This window comes from Etheostoma cragini, chromosome 6 (genome assembly GCF_013103735.1).
Source record: "Etheostoma cragini isolate CJK2018 chromosome 6, CSU_Ecrag_1.0, whole genome shotgun sequence".
NCBI classification, from domain to species: Eukaryota; Metazoa; Chordata; class Actinopteri; order Perciformes; family Percidae; genus Etheostoma; species Etheostoma cragini.
In genome coordinates, this window is record NC_048412.1 from 7,356,119 (window position 1) to 7,376,581 (window position 20,463).

At 43.2% G+C, this 20,463-nt stretch overlaps 1 protein-coding gene across 2 annotated transcripts in view; it reads left to right on the forward strand.

Moving 5' to 3' along the window:
* Nucleotides 1–544: 544 nt before the first annotated feature.
* rspo2 (R-spondin 2) overlaps nucleotides 545–20,463 on the forward strand; it is a 66,427-nt gene continuing 46,508 nt past the window's right edge. The window contains exons 1-2 of one of the 2 annotated variants that reach the window (XM_034874877.1): nucleotides 545–1,039; nucleotides 1,308–1,627. In XM_034874877.1, coding sequence (XP_034730768.1) covers nucleotides 1,528–1,627 — 100 coding nt within the window. In that variant the 5' untranslated portion in view covers nucleotides 545–1,039; nucleotides 1,308–1,527. The remainder of the gene's footprint in view (nucleotides 1,040–1,307; nucleotides 1,628–20,463) is intronic. The other variant, XM_034874878.1, reaches the window with a different exon arrangement.

Here is a 20,463-nt window from a genome sequence, read left to right on the forward strand (position 1 = left end):
CCCCCCCCCCCCCCCCCCCAAACAGCACCGATTAGCATTCATTTCAGAGGAGGAGTGTACTCCTGGGTGCGCAGTAACAGAGGCGCGACGAGATGGTTGACTTGCGGGGCCCACATTATTACTAACAATATGTAGAAAATTGCTTATTTGGCCAACCTCTAATTATTCAAAATGGAGAATCATCATCAGGGGAAAAAAAGCTAAACTGAGATGGTTAAATTGACTGTGTCGCAATTATTCTCTCCTTTTCTTCAGTCTACAATTGAGACGGGTCACTACACTTCCATTTGAAACGAAGGCATTTATGAAGGAAAAACCGTAGATTGTAATTGCGTTTAATTTATGAGAATACATTGGGATTCTCATTGAAACATAAGAGGAAGACAGCAATAAAGTCATTTTCCCTGACACAGACAAGCTACAATCCCATATCCCTTTAAAACAAAACTTTTTCCTGTGGGATGTTTCCAGCTGTTTATGCTCACTAGGACCCAGAGGCCACCTCGTACCGCCACTGTGGGTGAGTGCGCTTAGGGGGGGAGAGGTTGGGGGGGGGGATTGACTAAATGTCATCTTCAACATACGAAGAAACACAAAACTAGAGTATATCCACACGTGACAGCGGCACGCCGCTATATGAAGAAAAAGGCAGCAAGCATCAGGACCAGTCGGGAGTCAGACCTCAGCAGCGCGCGCAACGCACTCTCACTTACCGGCTCTCGTCTCCCTCTTTTGAAAGAAAGCAACACATGTGAGTTTGTTTCCGCTGCGCTACAGGACACTGAGCGGACAAGTTTGAGTGCGGGACCGCAGGTAAACGGAATCTAAGCTTTTAACAGAGAGGAGGGAAAGGAAATCCCCCTCTCCCCCCCTTTCAGCGTCCGCGACCACCTTTTTTCCTCCTCCTCGGACCTCTGTTCTCTTCTGGAGACACAAGTTTCTCACACAAAGAGGGATGCTGTATGTTCCCGAGCCGCACTTGCACTCAGAAGGAACCTAAAAGTAGACCGGAGCGGAATTACACTTCATCTGATGCAAGGTATACACCGACACGTTCTTTTAACGGAGCGTCTTGGCGACTATTACGCACGGTTGCGCTTATTTTTTTTTATTTTTTTGGGGAAGGGGCGTTTGAGCAGCGCGCATTGCCTTTGCATCTGTGAATGTTCCAACTTCCAACACATTTACACAGAAAATATATTCATTTTTTTTAGTTTGCTCTTATCACCCCACTCATCATTGTTTAGGAAGGTGTTGATTTCATTACGCTGTTATCACAGTAACCTCCTTTGTCATTCTCCCCGCAGCGCACCAAAGCGGACACTTTTAGTGACTGGAGGATCAGCGCGCTTCATAAAATGATCCCGATCGGCGGCGTGATAACATGTCGCATCGCGTCTGATGTTTGACACATGTTGAGGATCGACTAAAGAAGAAACTGGAGGAGGACATAACAGAGTCCGAGAATTCATCCCGAGCCCTGCTGGCACCTTTTTACTGGAGTCCGGACAACAGATCGCCGTCCAGATGCAGTTTCGACTCTTCTCTTTTGCCCTGATCGTATTGAACTGTATGGAGTACAGCAGCTGTCAGGCGCCGTCGCACCGCTGGAGGAGAAACAAAAGAGGTAACACGGGCTGGTCTTTTAGAGCAGCATCCCGCGGGCTGACTCAAGAGTTTGTGTGGGTCACGGGAGGCAGCAGCCCCGAACGGGCTTGCTCTCCCGTTCTGTTAGACGGCCGCGTGCGCACAGCGCACAGAGCCGGCGCAATATTGATCGCTATCTCTGTTTGATTTATTTTCAATGCACAGGTGAGAGTTACTCATCCAACCCATCTCATAGTCTAATCCAGTGACATTCCAGACATTCACGCTGAAAGAAAATTGTAATTAAGCCACAATTTAGTCTCGCAGCACTTGATGTAATTAATCAACCTTTAAAAAAAGCAGATCATCCACATAATGTAACGATTTCTGAACCGGTAGCCAATGCGTAAAATGTGCGCAAAATTGGCCACGCGTGGCTGTTCAGAAAGGAACATGGAAACATGTGTCATTGGATTGGCTAATTGTATTCAAACCAAGTTGCCAGACCGGCTATTGACATCCCCGATTTTGTGGCCCCAACAAAGAGGCTCCCTATAGTCCCTATATTATTTAGGCTACATGTGAAACGGCTAAAAAGCTGCTGGTGCGGATCGGTCTATAGAGAGCTGGCGGCTTAAAGAGAAGGAGGAGGGGTCGTATTGTTGGAGTTATTTCATGAATAGATACGGAATCCCCTTCCTCTGACTTATGAATTGCCCATCTCCACTCCAGCCCCCCCTAAGCTGGTTTTAATTGATCTCATAACCACTTTGAACAGTAGGAAACCCGCATAACAATCGCTCAGCGGAGGCGCAGGAGTTGAGGAGGGGATAAGCCCCTTTGTAAACATTGCTCTATACTCTGAATGAATGAGGAGACAGTGGGATTAGGAAAGTGGCCCCTGCCGAGCCCTCCTCAGACCCGTGACATAACACATCACCAAAGCCCTCGGGGTGACCATGAGAGGAGGCTTGCGCACGGGGACCGTGTTGCGGACTTCTGATGAGCGCTAAACAGTCCGCACAGGATGGCAGTAGCCTACAGTAGACACATTTCAAGTCAGGAGAGAGGCAATCACATATTTAATCATATGCGCTGCGTGCCAGGGGGAACCTCCACACTGCGAGCCCTCCACTGCCCATCTGCAAATAATCAGGCAATCACGGCGGGGTACTGGCACACACACGTTTTTCTTCTCCTCCGTGTGTTTCTGTCTTTCCTTCTCTAAGGACTGTGTGATCTCAGATAGCGAAAGCAAGATAGAATGTATTTTTGTTAGTATGATTGATCTTTTTTTGGAATTGCTTCAATCTTGAGGGTATTTTTTATGGTCAAGCAGCAAATCACTTCTAACATTTGTCTTTAAGTACCTCCTTATCTGTGCGTTGTGTGGGAAAGACAGAGAAAGGGAGTGTGTGTGTGTGTGTGTGTGTGTGTGTTGGGGGGTTACCAATTGGGATGAGATCAAGAGGTTAACTTACACATTTGACCTTAAAGAAGAGCTCTAGGCTGAGCACTATAAGCTACACATTGTTACCCCCAGCTCTCAGAACGGCTGTTACACTTGTCAAAGTAATCCCATGCAAATATGTACAGGTTCTGCCTTTACAGTAGTGTGTGTGTGTGTGTGTGTGTGTGTGTGTGTGTGTGTGTGTGTGTTTGTGTGTGTGTGTGTGTGTGTGAGAGAAACAGCACTTTGGGCCAAAAGTGCCATTCTAGCAAGCAGTGGCAGCTGGCCAAGTTTTTGGTATTTGCTTCCTTCCTTTATTTATCACGGTTATATTGAAAGAAGCCTGTGTAAGAGATCATTGTCCAATAGGCCCAGAAATGCTTGAATATTTTTCTAGCCCTCAAGGTTCCTGTGACAGCTTTATACACAGCCTGTCTGGCATGCACCGAGAGCTATCCAAATCGTTCAGGAGTGCTGAGACCCAGACGCGTAGCTGCTTCACGTGGAAAACAAAACACATCCTGCATGATTTAACAAATGTCTTGTTCATTTTTTAACCCACGTGAAAAAAAAGTAAAGTTTTCCCGTTAAATACTGTGTGTGCCTGCAGCCACATGACCGTGTGAGGTGTAAGGGATGGAGTTACCATTATAATTAGGGGATGTCAAGGAGAAAAACGGTCATTGGGTATGGCTGGAACCCGCTGAAACCTATGAGTAGTGGCAAGATTGGGATCTCTGTGTGGTTTCTGGGCTGATCTTGTCTCGCTCACACTGCATAGCATGACCCAACCTCCCATTTGCCTGCGACAATTGTGCGTCTGCATTTTTTTTAAACGTAAAACAGACCACAAAACATATTAAATGCACACCTCCTTACCCCCTACCCTGCCTACTAGAAGTGGGGAACTTATGCCAATGAGCCCTTCTGTGATATCATACCCAGACGCATGCTTTAGATTTTTTATTCTCTGGCTAATGATGCCACCTGCTGACTACATAAAATCAAGCTTGAGTACCAATGCTGCCTGACGGAACAGAGGCACACAGTGGGGCCCTAAGACGATTAAACAGGTAATGAATAGGTAATAGAACATCGTGAGTGGTGAAAAGTTGCCATGTGATGCTGTCTACTCTTCCCCATCTACCCAGAAATTTGAATTCCCAGCGGGCCACAGCATGTTTCAGATCACATTCAATTGTGTAATCTGTAACTTTAACAGCGTTGCAACCTAGCAGGGTGGGGGGGGAGTGAGGTCGGAGGTGCATGCGGTTTTGTACCGATGATCACCGTCGGCAACAAGAGAGTGTGTGTGTGGTGACTTTTTGATGCCTGAAGACGCAGAAAATAGTTGTGATTTGTGGCTGAATAGACACAGAATCCCATATAAAAGAGTGTGGACAATTGATATTCATTGCCACTTGTGAATTGACTGTGGTTTGTTGAAAATAAAGCAAAAAAGGATTTAATTATTTGGAAATTCTTAAGTCAGATACAGTTCTTGGCTGTACGAATGAAAAAAACCACAACAATAGACTTGTTGGATGCAGATAATTCAAACACTGTATCCTCTCATTGTAAGCCCTGGAAATCAGGCCTCAGTGTGCTGAAAGCTCACACTCTAGTCCCAGGTTTGTGGGTGTAAGTGTTAATGTTGGAACCCGCTACTTCAGTGCAATGTAATACATTGATTAAGGGCCCAACGGGGAGGAGAGGTAACACAGCCTGGCCACTCTTGCCTTTGGAAGAAGCGAAAAAGCCCTGTAGACGGCCCCTGTTAACAAGGCTTTCTCACAAGATGCCACTCTAATCCAGGTGATGTGAGCCTCTTTTTTTCCTCAATTCCCTTAAAAAGAAGGACTTTGTTTATTCCACTCATCACTCAAAGAACTTGGAAGAAAGAGAAAATCGTGCTCAGAAGAAGTGTTTGGATGTGCAACCCTGTTCTTTAAAACTCATAGCTTAAAGGAAATGCCGGAGAGTGATTTGCGATGTGACAGCGTGCAAGAGGTTGTGCTGGTGGAGGAGAGGTGGGGGCTTTTTTAGGGGATGAGGAAGGCATATTTAAGCAGATCAGCTGGAAACGGCTGAATGTGAACAGAATCACCTGAGGGGGATTACAGCGAGCCTTGACCTGAGCCTGAGCTCCGGCATCAAGAAACAGAGCTCTGTCTTTTCTCTCCCAGGCCCCATCAGCCGAGCCTCCATAAGTAGACATCTGTGTGTGTGTGTGTGTGTGTGTGTGTGTGTGTGTTTGTGTGTGTATGTATCAGTCTGAATGTCTGTCTGTCTGTGTGTGTGTGTCTGTGTGTGTCTGAATGTCCGTCTGTCTGTGTGTGTGTTTGTGTGTGTCTGTCTGTCTATCTGTCTGTCTGTGTGTGTGTGTCTATCTGTCTGTCTGTGTGTGTCTGACTGTGTCTGTCTGTGTGTGTGTGTGTGTGTGTGTGTGTGTCTGTCTGTCTGTCTGTGTGTGTGTGTGTGTGTCTGTCTGTCTGTCTGTGTGTGTGTGTGTCTGTGTGTGTGTGTGTGTTTGTGTCTGTCTGTCTGTCTGTCTGTGTGTGTGTGTGTCTGTCTGTGTGTTGGCCTGTGTGAAAAAAGAGTACGAGATTGTGCAAGGTGCATGTTCCCGATGCGCTAATCAAGACATCTAGTCCAGAACAAGTCCCTCACCCACCCCCCAACTCCTCGACCAATCACGTCCACGCTATGTCTCTAGGATTATCATGGCCATTAAGGACAATGATTCACTTATGCGCTGTATTGATAAATCACATTAGTCTGACCCAGCCTGCGAACTCTGTCGAAAGACTAGCTCCTTGTTTGACCTACTAACCCATGCATGTCGATCTCGGCCTGTAGCGCAGCTCCTGCTCCGAGTCACAGCGGTATCAGATGAAGCCGGTGAAAGGCTCCTCAGTGCGCTCATGCCATGCTACACTGCAGAAAACCCCAGCAGAGGGAAAAAACATGCGGTGGCACGAACTTTCTACTGGAGTGAGAGACACACACACAGAGAGAGATTCTTTCGGGCGCCATGTGACAAAGTCGGGATGAACTGTTTCAGTTTTTCTCTGTTTTCCCCTCGGGGAAAAAAAACCCAAACAAAAAACGTTCTTACCAATAATCTAAAAAAAACTTCAATTCATCCAAATGAGTTGAATAGGCTACGTGATCCCACGTTTTTATGTAGCAGGTTTGTGACGTGAACAAGACAAGGAGGTGGGAGATAGGATTTCTACTCATCTATCCCACTTTGGAGTGTTGCGCCATGTTTCTGTATTTCACATGGATGAGAAAGCTTGTTTAGTAACACTTCTGCAGGCTTCCATGCACCACACCACAACCAAGAAACATTCATTGTGAGCGGATCTGGTCCCTGAGGGGGAATACACGAAGGGATCTTCTCTTCTACCCTCAATCATTGTCATCAGACAATCCCATATGCTGGCAAAGCTAAACGCCAAACACATGGTTTTACTTCAGGCTACATTTGACCACACTGTAAAACTTGTTCTTTTTATGCTTTTCTTTTTGGAAATGTGAAATAAAATGAAGTTATTATTATCAAATGATATAAAACGCTCCATATTTCCTACCGGCGATTGGAACTCACCTATGCTCGTTCCCCTCCCCTGAAGCAGTTACACCTTAAAGGTGCTCTAAGCACTGTCACCCATGTTTTAGGCTTCATTTGTTGTCACATACAGCAAACAGCTCCTCACTATCTGCTAGCTGCCTGTCCCCAGAACACACTGTAAAAAACATCTCCTCACTATCTGCTAGCTGCCTGTCCCCAGAACACACTGTAAAAAACATCTCCTCACTATCTGCTAGCTGCCTGTCCCCAGAACACACTGTAAAAAACGTTTTTGTTTTTTTCAAAAACACGTTTTTGAAAATCATGTATTCGCTTATTGTCAAGGGTTAGATGAGAAAATCAATACTAGGTCCGCACGGTATGAGAAAAATATGTGGTTGCGTTAACGTGGTTGGAAATCGCGATATCGATATTGATATTTCTTGCAATAAATAAACATGATATTGAAGTTTACTCGTTTCTGCGGCTTTCAGTAGTGTGCTGAAATACAACAAATTTCTTGTTGAATTTAAAACAATTTTTTCATGGAACAAATTAAATATTGAATTGAATATCAAGGGCACCATTGAAAAAGACAGTTACATTTTAAAGTTTTTTACTCAATAGAAAAATCAGAGTGTTCTTCCATCCTCTCGTGAAATGTATATTGCAGCAGTTAATATTGTGATGACACTAAAAAAATATATATATAATCGATACCACTCTCATGTCTGTGCGGTCTGTCTACACATTTGTGTATATGAGGTTTAAACTAGTTAAAACTAGTTAGCAACTGACTCAAGAAATAGTTAGCTTAACAACAGTGGACTGTTGAAATAGTTAGCTAAAAGTATCCTAATGTATAAACTGTTGGTAATAGTAGGCCAAAGCTAAAAGTAATGAAGGAACGGCTGTTCTTTTAGTTAGCTTAAGCATTTAACGGCTGATGTCTGTGTCTAGTTTAGCATGAAGACTGAAATCAGGGCTCTGTTTGCAGTTAAAGGTCCCATGGCATGAAAATTTCCCTTTGCGTTTACTATGCGTTCCCCCAGCCTGCCTATAGTCCCCCAGTGGCTAGAAATGGAAATGGGTGTTAACCGAGCCCTGGGTATCCTGCTTTGAGAAAATGAAAGCTCAGATGCGCCGATCAGGAATCTTGCTCCTTATGAGGTGATAAGGGGCAAGGTTACCTCCCCTTTCTTTGTTTTGCCCGCCCAGAGAATTTGGCCCACCCAGGAGAGAGAGACATCATGGCTTTCACTGGGACACTAAGGTCTGTATACAAGAGACTTCAGATAAGGTAATAGATAAGGTACTTGAACTCACAAATTAACCATCATAGCTTCTTAGTTTAACGCAGAAAAAAATCTAGAGTGAACATCAATTCTTTTACTATTTCTTGGCAGAGAACAGTGTTGTCAGGGCAACCAGATGAGATTCCAAGAAGTTGGTTGGTCCAGGCCCGAGAAATAATCCAGCATATAATCCCATGTGAAATTTAATTGGTGATCCATAGAGGTGTTGATGATGGCACGCTAGCTTTTCCCTGTCTTCATGCTTCGCTAAGCTAACTGGCTGCTGGCTGTACCTACGTATTTACTGTGCAGACGTGAGAGTAGTATCCATCATCGCATCTGACTCACTGCAACAGAGTAAATAATGCTATGTCCTGTAAACTACTTTTTTATTTAAATACTGAGTCTATCTGATAGGCCAAGCATTTGATTTGTCACCTGGCCTAAAAGAGGCGTAGACATTTAGGGACCCAGGAGCCCTTGGAAGGATGCTTAATGTCTAACGTTTCTGGAAAAGGCTACACTCTGAATCTGCCCTTGTTTGCCATGTCAGTGTGTTCCTCTGTGTGCGTGCCGACTAGTACCTACTTTGCATCGATCCGCAAGGCCTGGAAATCTGAAACTCAAGGAGGCCGCTTGAGAAAATACACTGACTGAATGCAGAAACAAACACATACTCTTGTTTGGATCTAAAGGCTGTTTGCATTAATGCCTGTTCGGAAGGCTGCCGCTCTAACATCAGCGAGGCATTGGGCTCTGATCGCTACCCTCGTGCCCCCCCCCTTAACACTCAACACCCCTCCCAGCTTTAATGGGACTTCTAATTATGTTTACACGCCACATCAAAATAAAGCTCAGCATGCAATGCCTTTGGTATGGAGAGGAAGTGAGCCGGTAAGATGCAATAAAGAGTCTCTATACAGAGCTCGCCTGTAATTTAGCCCCCCCAAGTATGGACATGGAGAGGTAAAGGTGCAGCTGCCCCCAAACCCGCATACTAACTGTGTGACGTGTCCATCTGTCGAGTCACAGCAAAACTGTGGCATTGATTTGAACCCAACACACTTTAAAAGACGTGCAAATATGTGACGGGACATATTTGCCCCACCCTTGATGTATTCGAGCCAGGGACTGCAGGCAGCCTCTGTTATGGTTTTGGCTGAGGTTGGGGTTAATGATGGTAATTGAGCACCCTAAGATTAAATGAAGACTTGCCTGCAGAATTAGGCTTGGACCAGTTGGGACAGGAACTTTGAATGCTACAGTGGTTGAGGCTTACACTGGATTTTTGTTTAGTGTTTTTTTTTTGGTTCATGGAGCTGTGTTGAGGCTGGCTTGTTCCTTTATCTCCCAGCTCCCAGGCCCTGTGGTGTGAGGAGGGGAAGGCCTCATGGCTGCCTGCGGAGTGCAGAAGCACCCGGTGTGTTTTTAATCAGGAACAAGGCTGGGAGTCATTACTGGGCTTCAATGTTGAGCTCATTGTCTCTCTGACTCGCTCTGTGGAGAGAGTGAGAGAGAGAGAGAGAGAGAGAGAGAGAGAGAGAGAGAGAGAGGAAGACAGAGGGGGAGGGTGTGTGTGTGTGTGGAAGGGGGGCAACATAGCGTGCATGTCAGATGTAAAGAGGTCTTAGAGGGTCACCCCCTGAAGATTTATGTGGTCATCATAATAGAAAGAGCAAAGTGATGAGAAGAGAGGATGAACAGAGCGGCAGAGGAGTGACTGAATGAATGAGACATGCATCTGTCTGTTATCAGAGCAAAGCAATAAGACAGTAGATCAATTATGTAACGGAAGCTACAGTACGTAATACTCTGCCTCATGGCAGCAGAGTGTGTCGCTGGTTCCGCCAGAGTTGTTCAAGCTCACAACGCAATAACTGTCTCTCCTCTTGATGAGCTGTGTCTGTGATAAGACAGCACTTCCGTCCGTCTTTACACAACTACTAGCTAACTTGCTAACAACATGGATGTTGAGCAGTAAGCACATTGGCCCCGGGTAAATAGAGCTTTGTGTCATGGAAGGTTTAACCTGCAGCTATGGATTTCTTGGTCACTTGGGGGCAGCGTAAATAAGCAAGTTTGACACTATATCATTCACAAAGTTGACGTGGTTTTCAAATCCAGCAGATTAAGAGCAACGTTAGCATTAAAGCTCTAGATACATTTTTGTACCTTAAAACAATGTTTCCAAAATCCTTTCAGTGGTTTATCACCTCGTAATACGGTGGGCGGCACTTGTGCATTCGCTTTGAGGCTCTCTACCGGCTATAACCGCACTATGCAAGTTTGCCAGATCAGGAAACAGATCTGCAGTTCCAATGAAACATAATGGGACAAATCCTCTTCCAACCTGTAGGGGGACCAACGTGGAAAAAGTTCTCTAGTGAAAAACCACCTGCTGTGTCTACAAACGGCAATAATACAAGCAGTGTGACTGAACACAGCAAAGTTTGCCGGTTGTAAAACCAAAGCAATGAGCTAAAAGATGCTAAGAAGATAATTATCTGTGTGTTCCAAACTATCAGTAACACCTTGAATATTATACACAGTCATTTGAACCATTGTTAATTAAAAAGAAACATCTTTTAGAGCCTGTTTGAGGTAAAGATTGTCTGTGTTAGGCTTTGGAAATTCTACCATAGTAAGTTGGATTGTTAGGCTGCGTTCTAGCCAACACGTAGCCTGTATTTTCACAACCTTCTACCCCTGAAAGTGCCCTGGAATGGCGGTCAAACCCAAAACTTACTACCTGTAAACTGTGAGAAATGGAAATTATTAGATATAAATAGGCAACATTAAATGATTCCACACATTGTAATCAAAACTATACACATATGGTTGTGCACTACTACAGGTTATTTGTATTAAATGAAGCCCAAAATATGTCACAGACTAGAAATCACTAGTATGAGCTAACGCTAGCTAACGTCAACGGTAGGTAGCCGCTAGCTTGCTAACGCTAACGCTAGCTAGAAGGGTTTGTGGTGACTTTGCCTGGAAAGCTACCAAATCGGGACTTGAAGATTTAACTTACGGGCTAAAAACTGTGTCTGGAACGCAACATTACACTATGAGTACATCCAGACTGAATGGCGTCCTTGCTGACACCTTTCACAATCATCCTTTTGTGGGTGGATCCAACATCTTGTCAATCACAGCTTGCCATTTGCTTCTGTTGCAGTTTGGCTGCGCAAGTGATATACAAGTGATCTCAATCGCTTAACCAATACACTTTATGTTCCATTCATTTAACATGAGAATGTAAGTTAATAAAAGAGATTTGTCTCAATGGAGTTTTAGCTGTTACATTTTAAACTTATATTCCTAATTAATACGGGGTACAGTTCACCTGTCACTGAATGCAGTTGAGTTGTAAGTTGCTTTTCTAAGCCGAGATGTGTCTCCACCACTGGGCCCCATATCCACCAGAATAGGCTGTTGTCCTGTGGTTGTGGCCATTGTTGTAGTTTGTCTTGTTGTTGTCTGTGTTGACTTAAGCCCATGTATGTTTTTGTTCTTTGCTCTGGCTGCACGCCATGCAGGCTCAGGACACACAGAGACACACACACACACACACAAACACACACACGCACTGTGTAAAAAGAGTGGAAGTGTAAAAAGAGAGTAGACATCTATTTGTCGGCTTTGTGATTTGAACACAGCACATTTTTGTGTTGCGCTTTGTCAAAGAGGACATAAATTGTGGTGACTGCTTTTGACTTTTCTTTCTCCATCAGGGTGTCTCACGAATCTTGTTTTAGGGTCCAGACAATGAAACGAGGCTGTGGTAGTGACAAATGCTAGATGGAAAAAACGTATAAAGCTTTAAAAGAATAAGAAGTCCATTAACATATTCCAGATTCCTTCAATCCCCCCCCCCCTCCCTCTAGTTATGCACTTGGATTACATGTTGGCTGACTTCTACTTAACTGGATATTATTTTATTTGGACTGGGGCCAGGTCTCAGGAGCGGCAGCCTTAGCTGTGTAAACATCTGTCACCAGCAGGAGTCATAACTTATAGGTATCTGTAGACAGAGGTCACATGTAGTTTACATGTTTACCAGCTAATGGCTTTAGAGATGGTCCTGGCATGGTGCAGTAACGGGCGGTAGTGAAGTGTATTGGACAACGTGGGGCTGGTTATTATCATCAACGAGCACAAGGGCACACACGCATATGCATATGGGTGGCTAGAAGAGTATATTCCTAAAAGAGCTTACATAACTTTACAGGGAAATTAGTTCTTTTTTTGCAGAATGAAAGATTACATCTAAGATGTTTTTTCCGGACTGTTTAGAGAAGATGAGACAACTTCTGTGGTTGACTTATTGCATAGCTCTTATTGCATAGCTCTTTGGCACATCCATCGCTTTGAAACATTGTTGTAACAGCAGCCAATACATGACAACCCATTTTGCTCATTTGTAGCAGTAAACACTGTGGCGTGTAGGCACAAGACAGGTACAGCTCCACGTATCTGTCGCTTGCATGTAATGATACACTTAGCGATTTCATGCCACCCAGAGACTTTTGAATGCGAGTCTCTGTTTCTTCATCCAAAAGTTCCTTTTATCGCAACATCTAACACCTTTGTTAGATTCTAGCTCACCTGCATACCAAAGCTCACTTTCTTTAGTGGCAACAGATGACATTTCCAACACCAGAAGCACACATAGTACTTTTACTGAAAGGAAACTCTCTTCGCAGCTCAGTCGTCATTTTCATTTTTGCTTTATGTGCTCCATTTTGGCCTGTGGAGGCCACTCATACTTTATGAAAGCATTTATATACCACGTGTTCCTCAAAGAGCACTGTAGAAAAGACATGTTTGCTCCAGAGGGCTGAGTGTGGCCTTTCAGAGCCAACACAGGCCGGTTTGTGTTAAGAAGCCCGGGCAGTGCCAGCCATTCAGGTGCAGTTTTGTGGTGTGAAAACATCTGGCCAGATGTGATCCAGAAACCTGCTAGAGCAGTCGGTGGCCACTCTCATCTGGATATAACAAAACCAACTGTATGACACGGGCCTGTGAACACCTCAGATGAACCTCTGTCTCAAGTGTGTGTGTGTGTGTGTGTGTGTGTGTGTGTGTGTGTGTGTGTGTGCACCTGTACTTTTGGCATAACTCTATAACCCTAAATAAGTTATTGATCAAACGTGGTCATATTTAAAGGTCCCTTAGTGTAAAAGGGAAGTTTTCCATGTCTTTTTCTTAATCATAAAGTAGGTTAGACAGACACAATATCAAACTGCGCAATCCACAGAGAAAGGCACACAGCCTGTTTTCAGTCCCTTTAAACAAGCCCTCTGGACTTCCATACGGTTGTGATGTCAAAACTATTCTCTATATATATAGGTATAAAGTTCCACTACAGGGCCGTTACAGTCATTCCCTGGCTGCAATGACGGAGCAAAAACTCGGAGATTATACTGAAACACTGACCAATTTGTGCAAACCAGACTTTTTTGATATGGGGACTTAAACTGAAAACTGAGCATTTTATACAGAGGTATATTCAGACAGCATGAGGAAATAAATGTGTTTTTATCATTAAAGCCTGTAAACATGTTCTAATCATTTTCGCAGGATATGTAGTGACGATGACCCATATTCTACTCAGGCTAAGGCCGGTGTATCTGGAAGGGGCCTGTGAAGGATTTATCCTTAGCCTAATAGATTCTTCACCAGGGGGCACAAACAGGAGTGCAGTGGAAAGTTTGTAACACCATCTCGCAAGACGAATGCCTTCGGGCTACAAAAAAGAGCACCGGTACAAAGACTAATGTCCCCATGTGTTGTGTAAAATACTCCCTAATGGGTTTTGAGTTTAACAAGTCTATCCAAAAACACTGGCACATTATTGATTCAGATCAAAATCCAAAAAAAGTGTTTCCGGATAAGCCAAGGATGGTTTTTAAGCACACTCGGAGCAATATGCGCCCTCATAGCGTACCTCTCCTACCGCCTGTGGCAGATGGGGAATTATAGGTGTGGCAGCTGTGTACAACAGACACGCATTAGTCGTGCTATCACCTGTAGCACCGCACATGTCACATACATGATTTTGTGTCCTTGCAGCCTGGAACATGTGGGCAAAACCACGCATGCAAGATCACACGAGGATCTGTGAACATAGGAGCAGCATTAGAATCAGGGGCAAATGTAGTCCCCTGTCTGCCCATTGTAACCCTCATGTTGTCCTCGGGTCAAATTTCACCCCTTTACAAAAATATCTGAAATATGGGTTTCTTTTAAACCAAATTACCACAAAAATGGATTGAATTCCATACAACGCTCTTTGCAAATACAACTAATCCCTTTCATTCCTCACTAAACTCATCCGTTTGTTTCTCTTATTTTAACTCTCAGTCAAAATAATTCATAATTTCTTCTTTTTTAACTCAAATATTAGGTATATAAATGAGGGTTGTTCCCCATAAATTCCAAAAAGTAGTGTTAAAATAGTGGTAGTAAGGTGGTGTTAGTGAAAACTAAAATAAAAGTCTGAAAAAGGGACGAAAATGTCAGTTTTTTAACCCGGGAGGACAACACAAGGGTTAATAACCCTCCAAGAGGGGGTGATCGTGCTAATAGGCTTCTTCAGAGAGAGACGTTTTGGATTCATTACCTTAACACAATGCCCACAATCCTTGGTGGCTTAACACACTTTTTTGTTATGTCCTCTCTGGTGACATTGTGTGGGATTGATCTAATGTAAATGTAAAGTACATTTTGTACTTACAAAAGTGCTATTTTGTAAGTTATGGCTTTATGTGGTAATATATGGTAAAGGTGGCCCATCAAGGCTTTGGTATTCAGTTTAAACAAGTTCAGTTGATCAAGCCCTTGGTAATTAGTTTGAATGAGCTCAGCTGATGTATGATCAGCTGACCTTATATGTGTCCTATGTATATGCTTGTGCCACTGCTCAATGCTATTTGCCGTAGTGCGGGCATCTTATTGTTTTCAGTTGCATCCAGCCCGTTTTTTGCCCTACACCTTACCAGTGGGAATGTGCACACTACCACTACTACCCCTCAACATGTTCTACGAGAAAATCAAAATACAAGTGTGAAGCTAAAATGAGCATTATATGTGACCTTTAAAGACACCTGGAAAACATATTGGCTGATGACAGCATGGGTAGAAAATATCAGACCGTCTAACCACCACAATGATCAAATAATGGTGTGGCCGTTCCTCTATGATGAAGAAACCAGGCTTGAGCTATGTGAGAAAACCAGTTAAGTTGTTTTCTTTTCCCATGAGCGACCTAATGGAGATATTAGATTCCGCCCAGTTTTTTGGGCAAGAAAAAAAATAAGCCTTTAATGTCAATGTTTTTTTTTTTTGTGGCAAGTACCATGTGTGAAAGTGAGACCGTCTTCTCCCTGTGGTGCAGTCCACTTAAATCACATGTCAATTAAACAGTAGGACGTCTTCTCCAGTTCCCATTCTGTTGATGAAACTTGAGTTGGTTTGGGTAGTGCCCATGTGCTTATGCTAACTACCAAGTTCTTCTATTTATTTCAAACAAACAAGAATTTCAAACTTTGCCCTTTTTGTGTGCAGTCAGTAATTGAATGTTTAGCTTACCCACTGGATAAAAACAACCATACATGCATATAGACATACATACTTACATACATACATCTGAGGCAGTTCCAATGGCTTACTGTGTAAAACACAAGGCTAGCTATTCAGCTCAAGAGCTATACATACAGTATATACTTCCTAAGTTAACACACTTATGAATACTTCACATAAACACATACTTCACATAATGATGCCACGCATATGGGTTGCACAAATGCATTGAACAACAGACACATGTTTGTGCACATTTCAGGCACAAAATCTGAGAACACAAACTTATGGTGTCAGTTATCAGCACGTCAACTAATGAATCAACAGTATTCCATCCCATGGATGTCATATGAATCAGCACATAGATAACTCCAAGGAGTCAGAAATTGTCCCTCAACCACCAAATGCATTACACTTCAACAGAGGAGGACAATGCACTTATCATTGGATATCTTCAGGACAAAACAATCCGTCTGTTTGAATAGGTTGCATGTGAGGGCATTAAGGATTTTGTCACTGTCCAGGGTCCCAGTTTGCTCGGTGATAATAGCCAACAGTGCCAGGTAACAGGTTCATGGGTCCCCGCTGCTGTTCCTTAGGTAGTTTTTCAAAGCGACACGGAGGAAGAAAAACATCGGTAACAGCTTATTGATGTCACGGGAAGTTTCAGAGATATGTTTACCAGTTTGTACAAGTCTACGAATGCACCTCTATACAGAGATGCTCACAAGTCTCTGTGTTAAAGTGGTTTCATGCTTCTTGTGATCAGCGCGATCTAGACTGTAATGCAGAGTAGAGTCCGAGTCAAGCCTCAAGTCTTTGAGCTAGGGTCCAAGTTGAGTTGTCAGTCTCTTGTTGTTATAATGAGTGCTGTATCACCTGCTGCATGCTCCAGGCTGCTTAGAACACTATATAAAAACGCTCATTCATCTTCTCATAACATCTAGCGACCAACAGTCAGAGTTTACCTCACATAGATTGTGGCTAAAGCAAGAAGCAAGCCAATGGCCAATGCTGAGCTAAACAGGGTTTCTAACCTTTTCAGGTGCCTGATAAAATCAGACGTGGGTGAGCCACACTAATTTATCTTGACACCCTGTATTTTGCATTCAGATCTTCTTTTGTTTGGGCCTTGTTGTATGACGTTTTTAAAGCCAAAGCTTCTGATGAATCGCAGAGCAGCTGTCGGTTTCTATTGACACGCATGTGTCCTCTCTCATTTGCAGGTAACGTTACGTGTTAACGTTACCTGTTCCATAGCTAGGTTATAGGATATGAAGGTAAGGGGGAATAACATTCAGCTAAACATACGTTTCCTAAAAATTGGGATTGTTCACGAGTTGAGTCTTAAGTCACCGTGTGTGCGGCCTAAGTGCGACTCGAGTTGAGTCTCAAACTCCAGTCCCCATCTCTGCTTTGTACGGGCTCATGAGGGATAGCAACTCCCGAGTGCTGGTGATAGTATGTCCGCAGTATGTATTGTTGTCTAGAAAAGATGTGTGTTTGTGGGCTTAAAACTGGCACACCTCAAGAAATAATATATTTCTGTTGAAAAGCAGTTTCTTCGCTATTAACAACCTGTTCATAATTATGTGGGATATAATCATACACAGTTAACGAAATGGACTAACAGATCCCGTTGCTCTGGACGGAGACCAGTGAAGGATATCAGAAAGACTTTTCCGGTGATGGCTGAGCGTTACTGTGCAGCCTCCAACTGAGCTTGACGACGTAGATGTCTGTCTGAAAGCTGTGAGTCTTCTGGTAGCTGTGCCAAGAGAAATGTCAATCATTCCTAGTCAGCAGAGACAGAGAGCATGCAGGGCGTATATGTTAGGAGACAACATAGGCACAGGCAAATAATGCTGATTAACATTCTAGTTAACATTAGTAATTAAACCTAACCACCTAATGTAAGTCCAAACTGTCTGCGAGCTTACCCTGTACTATACGGTAACTCCTCTACTGTGCGACAGTAAGTCGTTTTGACACAATCGTTGGCCCATTTTTACAAAAACGTCTGCTACGGAGACATAACGTGAAATACAAGGTAATGGAGCCTTTTCTACATTGTCGCGAAACAAACAACAGACACATAGTCTTTAAACACTTGAGATGTAAAAATATTTGCTGTCAAAGTGGCACCAAAATGAATGGCAGTCAATGGGATGCTAACGGCGAGTGATGGCTTGTGAACATCAAAATGGCGCCATAGGAGCTCCGCTTAGAGAGGAGAGGCTTACGCCCTTGGATAGAGTGTGCATGTTTTCAGGTCATACGTGTTGTCTAAGCGTGTTCTTTCTAACAAAGTACTTTAGAACTGGTTGTGTTGGGGCCCTCTTAGCGATGGTTGCTAACCCAAAGGTTAGCATCCTCAGCAGTAATCGCAGGCAGGGCCTCGCCTTCCTTATATCCGACAACTGTTCTTGGTCCCGGTCAGTGAACACTAGCTTTGTATCTACGTCTTCATGAGACTTATTACCATCACATGCAGCCCTATTAGATTCACAATCTCTCTAGTTGCCAGGTTTTGTTTGAGGCTCTACGCGTGGATGTTTAGGGAGTAAAAAACGATACATTATTACACGTACTTTGCTAATGCTAACTGCTACCATAATACTGCGCTCTTCATCTTTTGTGTGAAATATTGCGCAAGTAAGGTCAATAGTTTTACTGTGCGCGCCCATTGGCCCAATCAGATCACCTGGGTTGGCTTTATGTTTTTTGATCTAAAACTAGTTTTAGTTTTAATAGTTTAGTTTATTAATGTATACTTTTTTGAGCATAAACTATGATACTAACACAGGCAAACTACAGATTACAAATAAACCACAGCAATTACTTGGGGGGTGCTATTGCTATCCTAGGGGTAACTGCAGCACCCCCCACGCCCCTCCCTGGCGCCGCCCATGAGTTCCCATCTGGCTTTGCAGCTACAGTATGCTGTGCTTTTTTGGCAGGGATGAACAATTCACATCCAACACTTTCTGTGTCTCAGATGTGTGAGCTGGAAGTCGGGATGGGGTTAGTCAAGGTGATGACAAATGGGGAAGGGAGAGTGAGCTCGGGTTAGGGTGGGGGAGGCAGATCAATGCTACATCATGGGGTGCAAAAATCCCAAGCATGTCCGCTAACTTTACTGATCCTCGTCTGTGATGTCCTCCTTCTCGTCCCGCACCAAGGGAAACCCACACCAGGTCCCACTCAGCAGCGTGCGTGTGTGTGTGTGTGAGTGGGAGGTGTGGGTGTGTGTGTATGAGTGAGTGAATTACTAGACTTCCAGCACGTTGAGCTACAGGTGTGAAAATTAGGTGTGAGGTTTATGTGTGATAAATTACCAACATGTGGCCTAATCGGAGCCACTCCACCTTTTTCCTATTTTCCCTCTTCTTCCTTCTTTTGGGGAAAAACACATTTCTCCCACAGCTTGAGTGGATTTAAGGGAGTGTAAATATTGAAAATATTTTGATTATGAAAGGTTCAAACTTTTTCCCTTCTTTTGGGGCTCGTTTCTTACGTTGCACGTGTACTCCATAGTTTGTATTGTATTAGTCTTTGTCAAAGACTTAGGAAATTGGAAAAAAATAGTGTGTTTTCATCACCTAAACTGATTTATAGTGTACTAATCTCAATCTTTACATCCACCTGTGTTATCTTTTCTCAGTACTCTGACGTGAGGCACATATTCCCCACAGATAATAGGATTTCTTGGGATTAAAATCTTTTACAATTATGTAAAAAATTTCAAGTCTTCTTTCTCTTCATTTATTGTCTTTGCTGCTCTTATGTTGACTGAGACCCTTTCATTTGGATTCCTGGTTAAGGTGAAAATCTATTGATTAGTTCATGAATTTAGACCCACAGCAGCGAAACAGTGGAATTCTTTTTTACCGTGTTAGGCAAATTTTCTGGAATTCTCTGATTTCCAATTTTCCCAAAAAAAAAAACTACTGTATTTTGCCAACACCTCTCGGACAGCTAAAGTAATCATTTCCAAATGTGGCGTGCATCATCTTGGGACTCTCACGACTAAAAGCTATACAGTTATTTTTGATACTCCACATAGCTATGCAGTCAAAGTTCAATGGGTTTTTGGCACAAATTTATAAAGATGCAATTCTCTATCAAGACCAGTCTTTAGATGTCAACCAATGTCAGTATTCATCATCTGACTTCTTTAGACACCATTTTCAAGTTCCATATTCACTAAATCTGCAAAATCCTTAGTTCATCCATAATTTCTACGATGCTCGCCAATTACTATTTGCAGCTGCATTAAAAGGCAAAAATAAAGATCTTAGATCGTGTTGCATTCATGGAACTACACTAGGTATGGAGCGAGTTGCTGAGAAATGGTGAAGAGGAGTCAAACATTGACTGGGGCGTTTCACAAGAATGTCAAACTTTTTCTTTAAAAGAGTGAATAAAAGACGGGCCAGAATGGAAGACCTGGCAAGAAACATAAACCACATGCTCATCTTGTAGTGCCTGCCCAGAGAGTGCTAAAGTCTATCCCCGTGAGTCATCGATGAACTCTCCCATTGTTCTTCCATTCCTGTGTCATGGACGGTGGAGTATGAAGAGAATCGAGATGACCTGTGTCACTCAGCAGGAAGGGCCGGGCAACCCTCATGTTGTCCTTGGGTCAAATTTGACCTTTTTTTTTTTTAAATGTCAAAAATATGAGTTTCTTCAAACCAGATTGCCCCAAAATAACTCCATGGTTGGTTCTATACACAAAATACATGCATTATTATCATTACATCTGTGCATAATGTTTCATTTGGGTGAATTTTCAAAGTGCAGTTTAATAATTTCATAATTTAATTATTGTATAATACTGTTAATACTGCTGTATTTTGTACATTTTCTATCTCTATACACTTACCTATCTTGCTCTTATCTTTGCTGTTGCAAACCGCAATTTCCCCAATGTGGGACAAATAAAGGTTTTTCTTATCTTATCT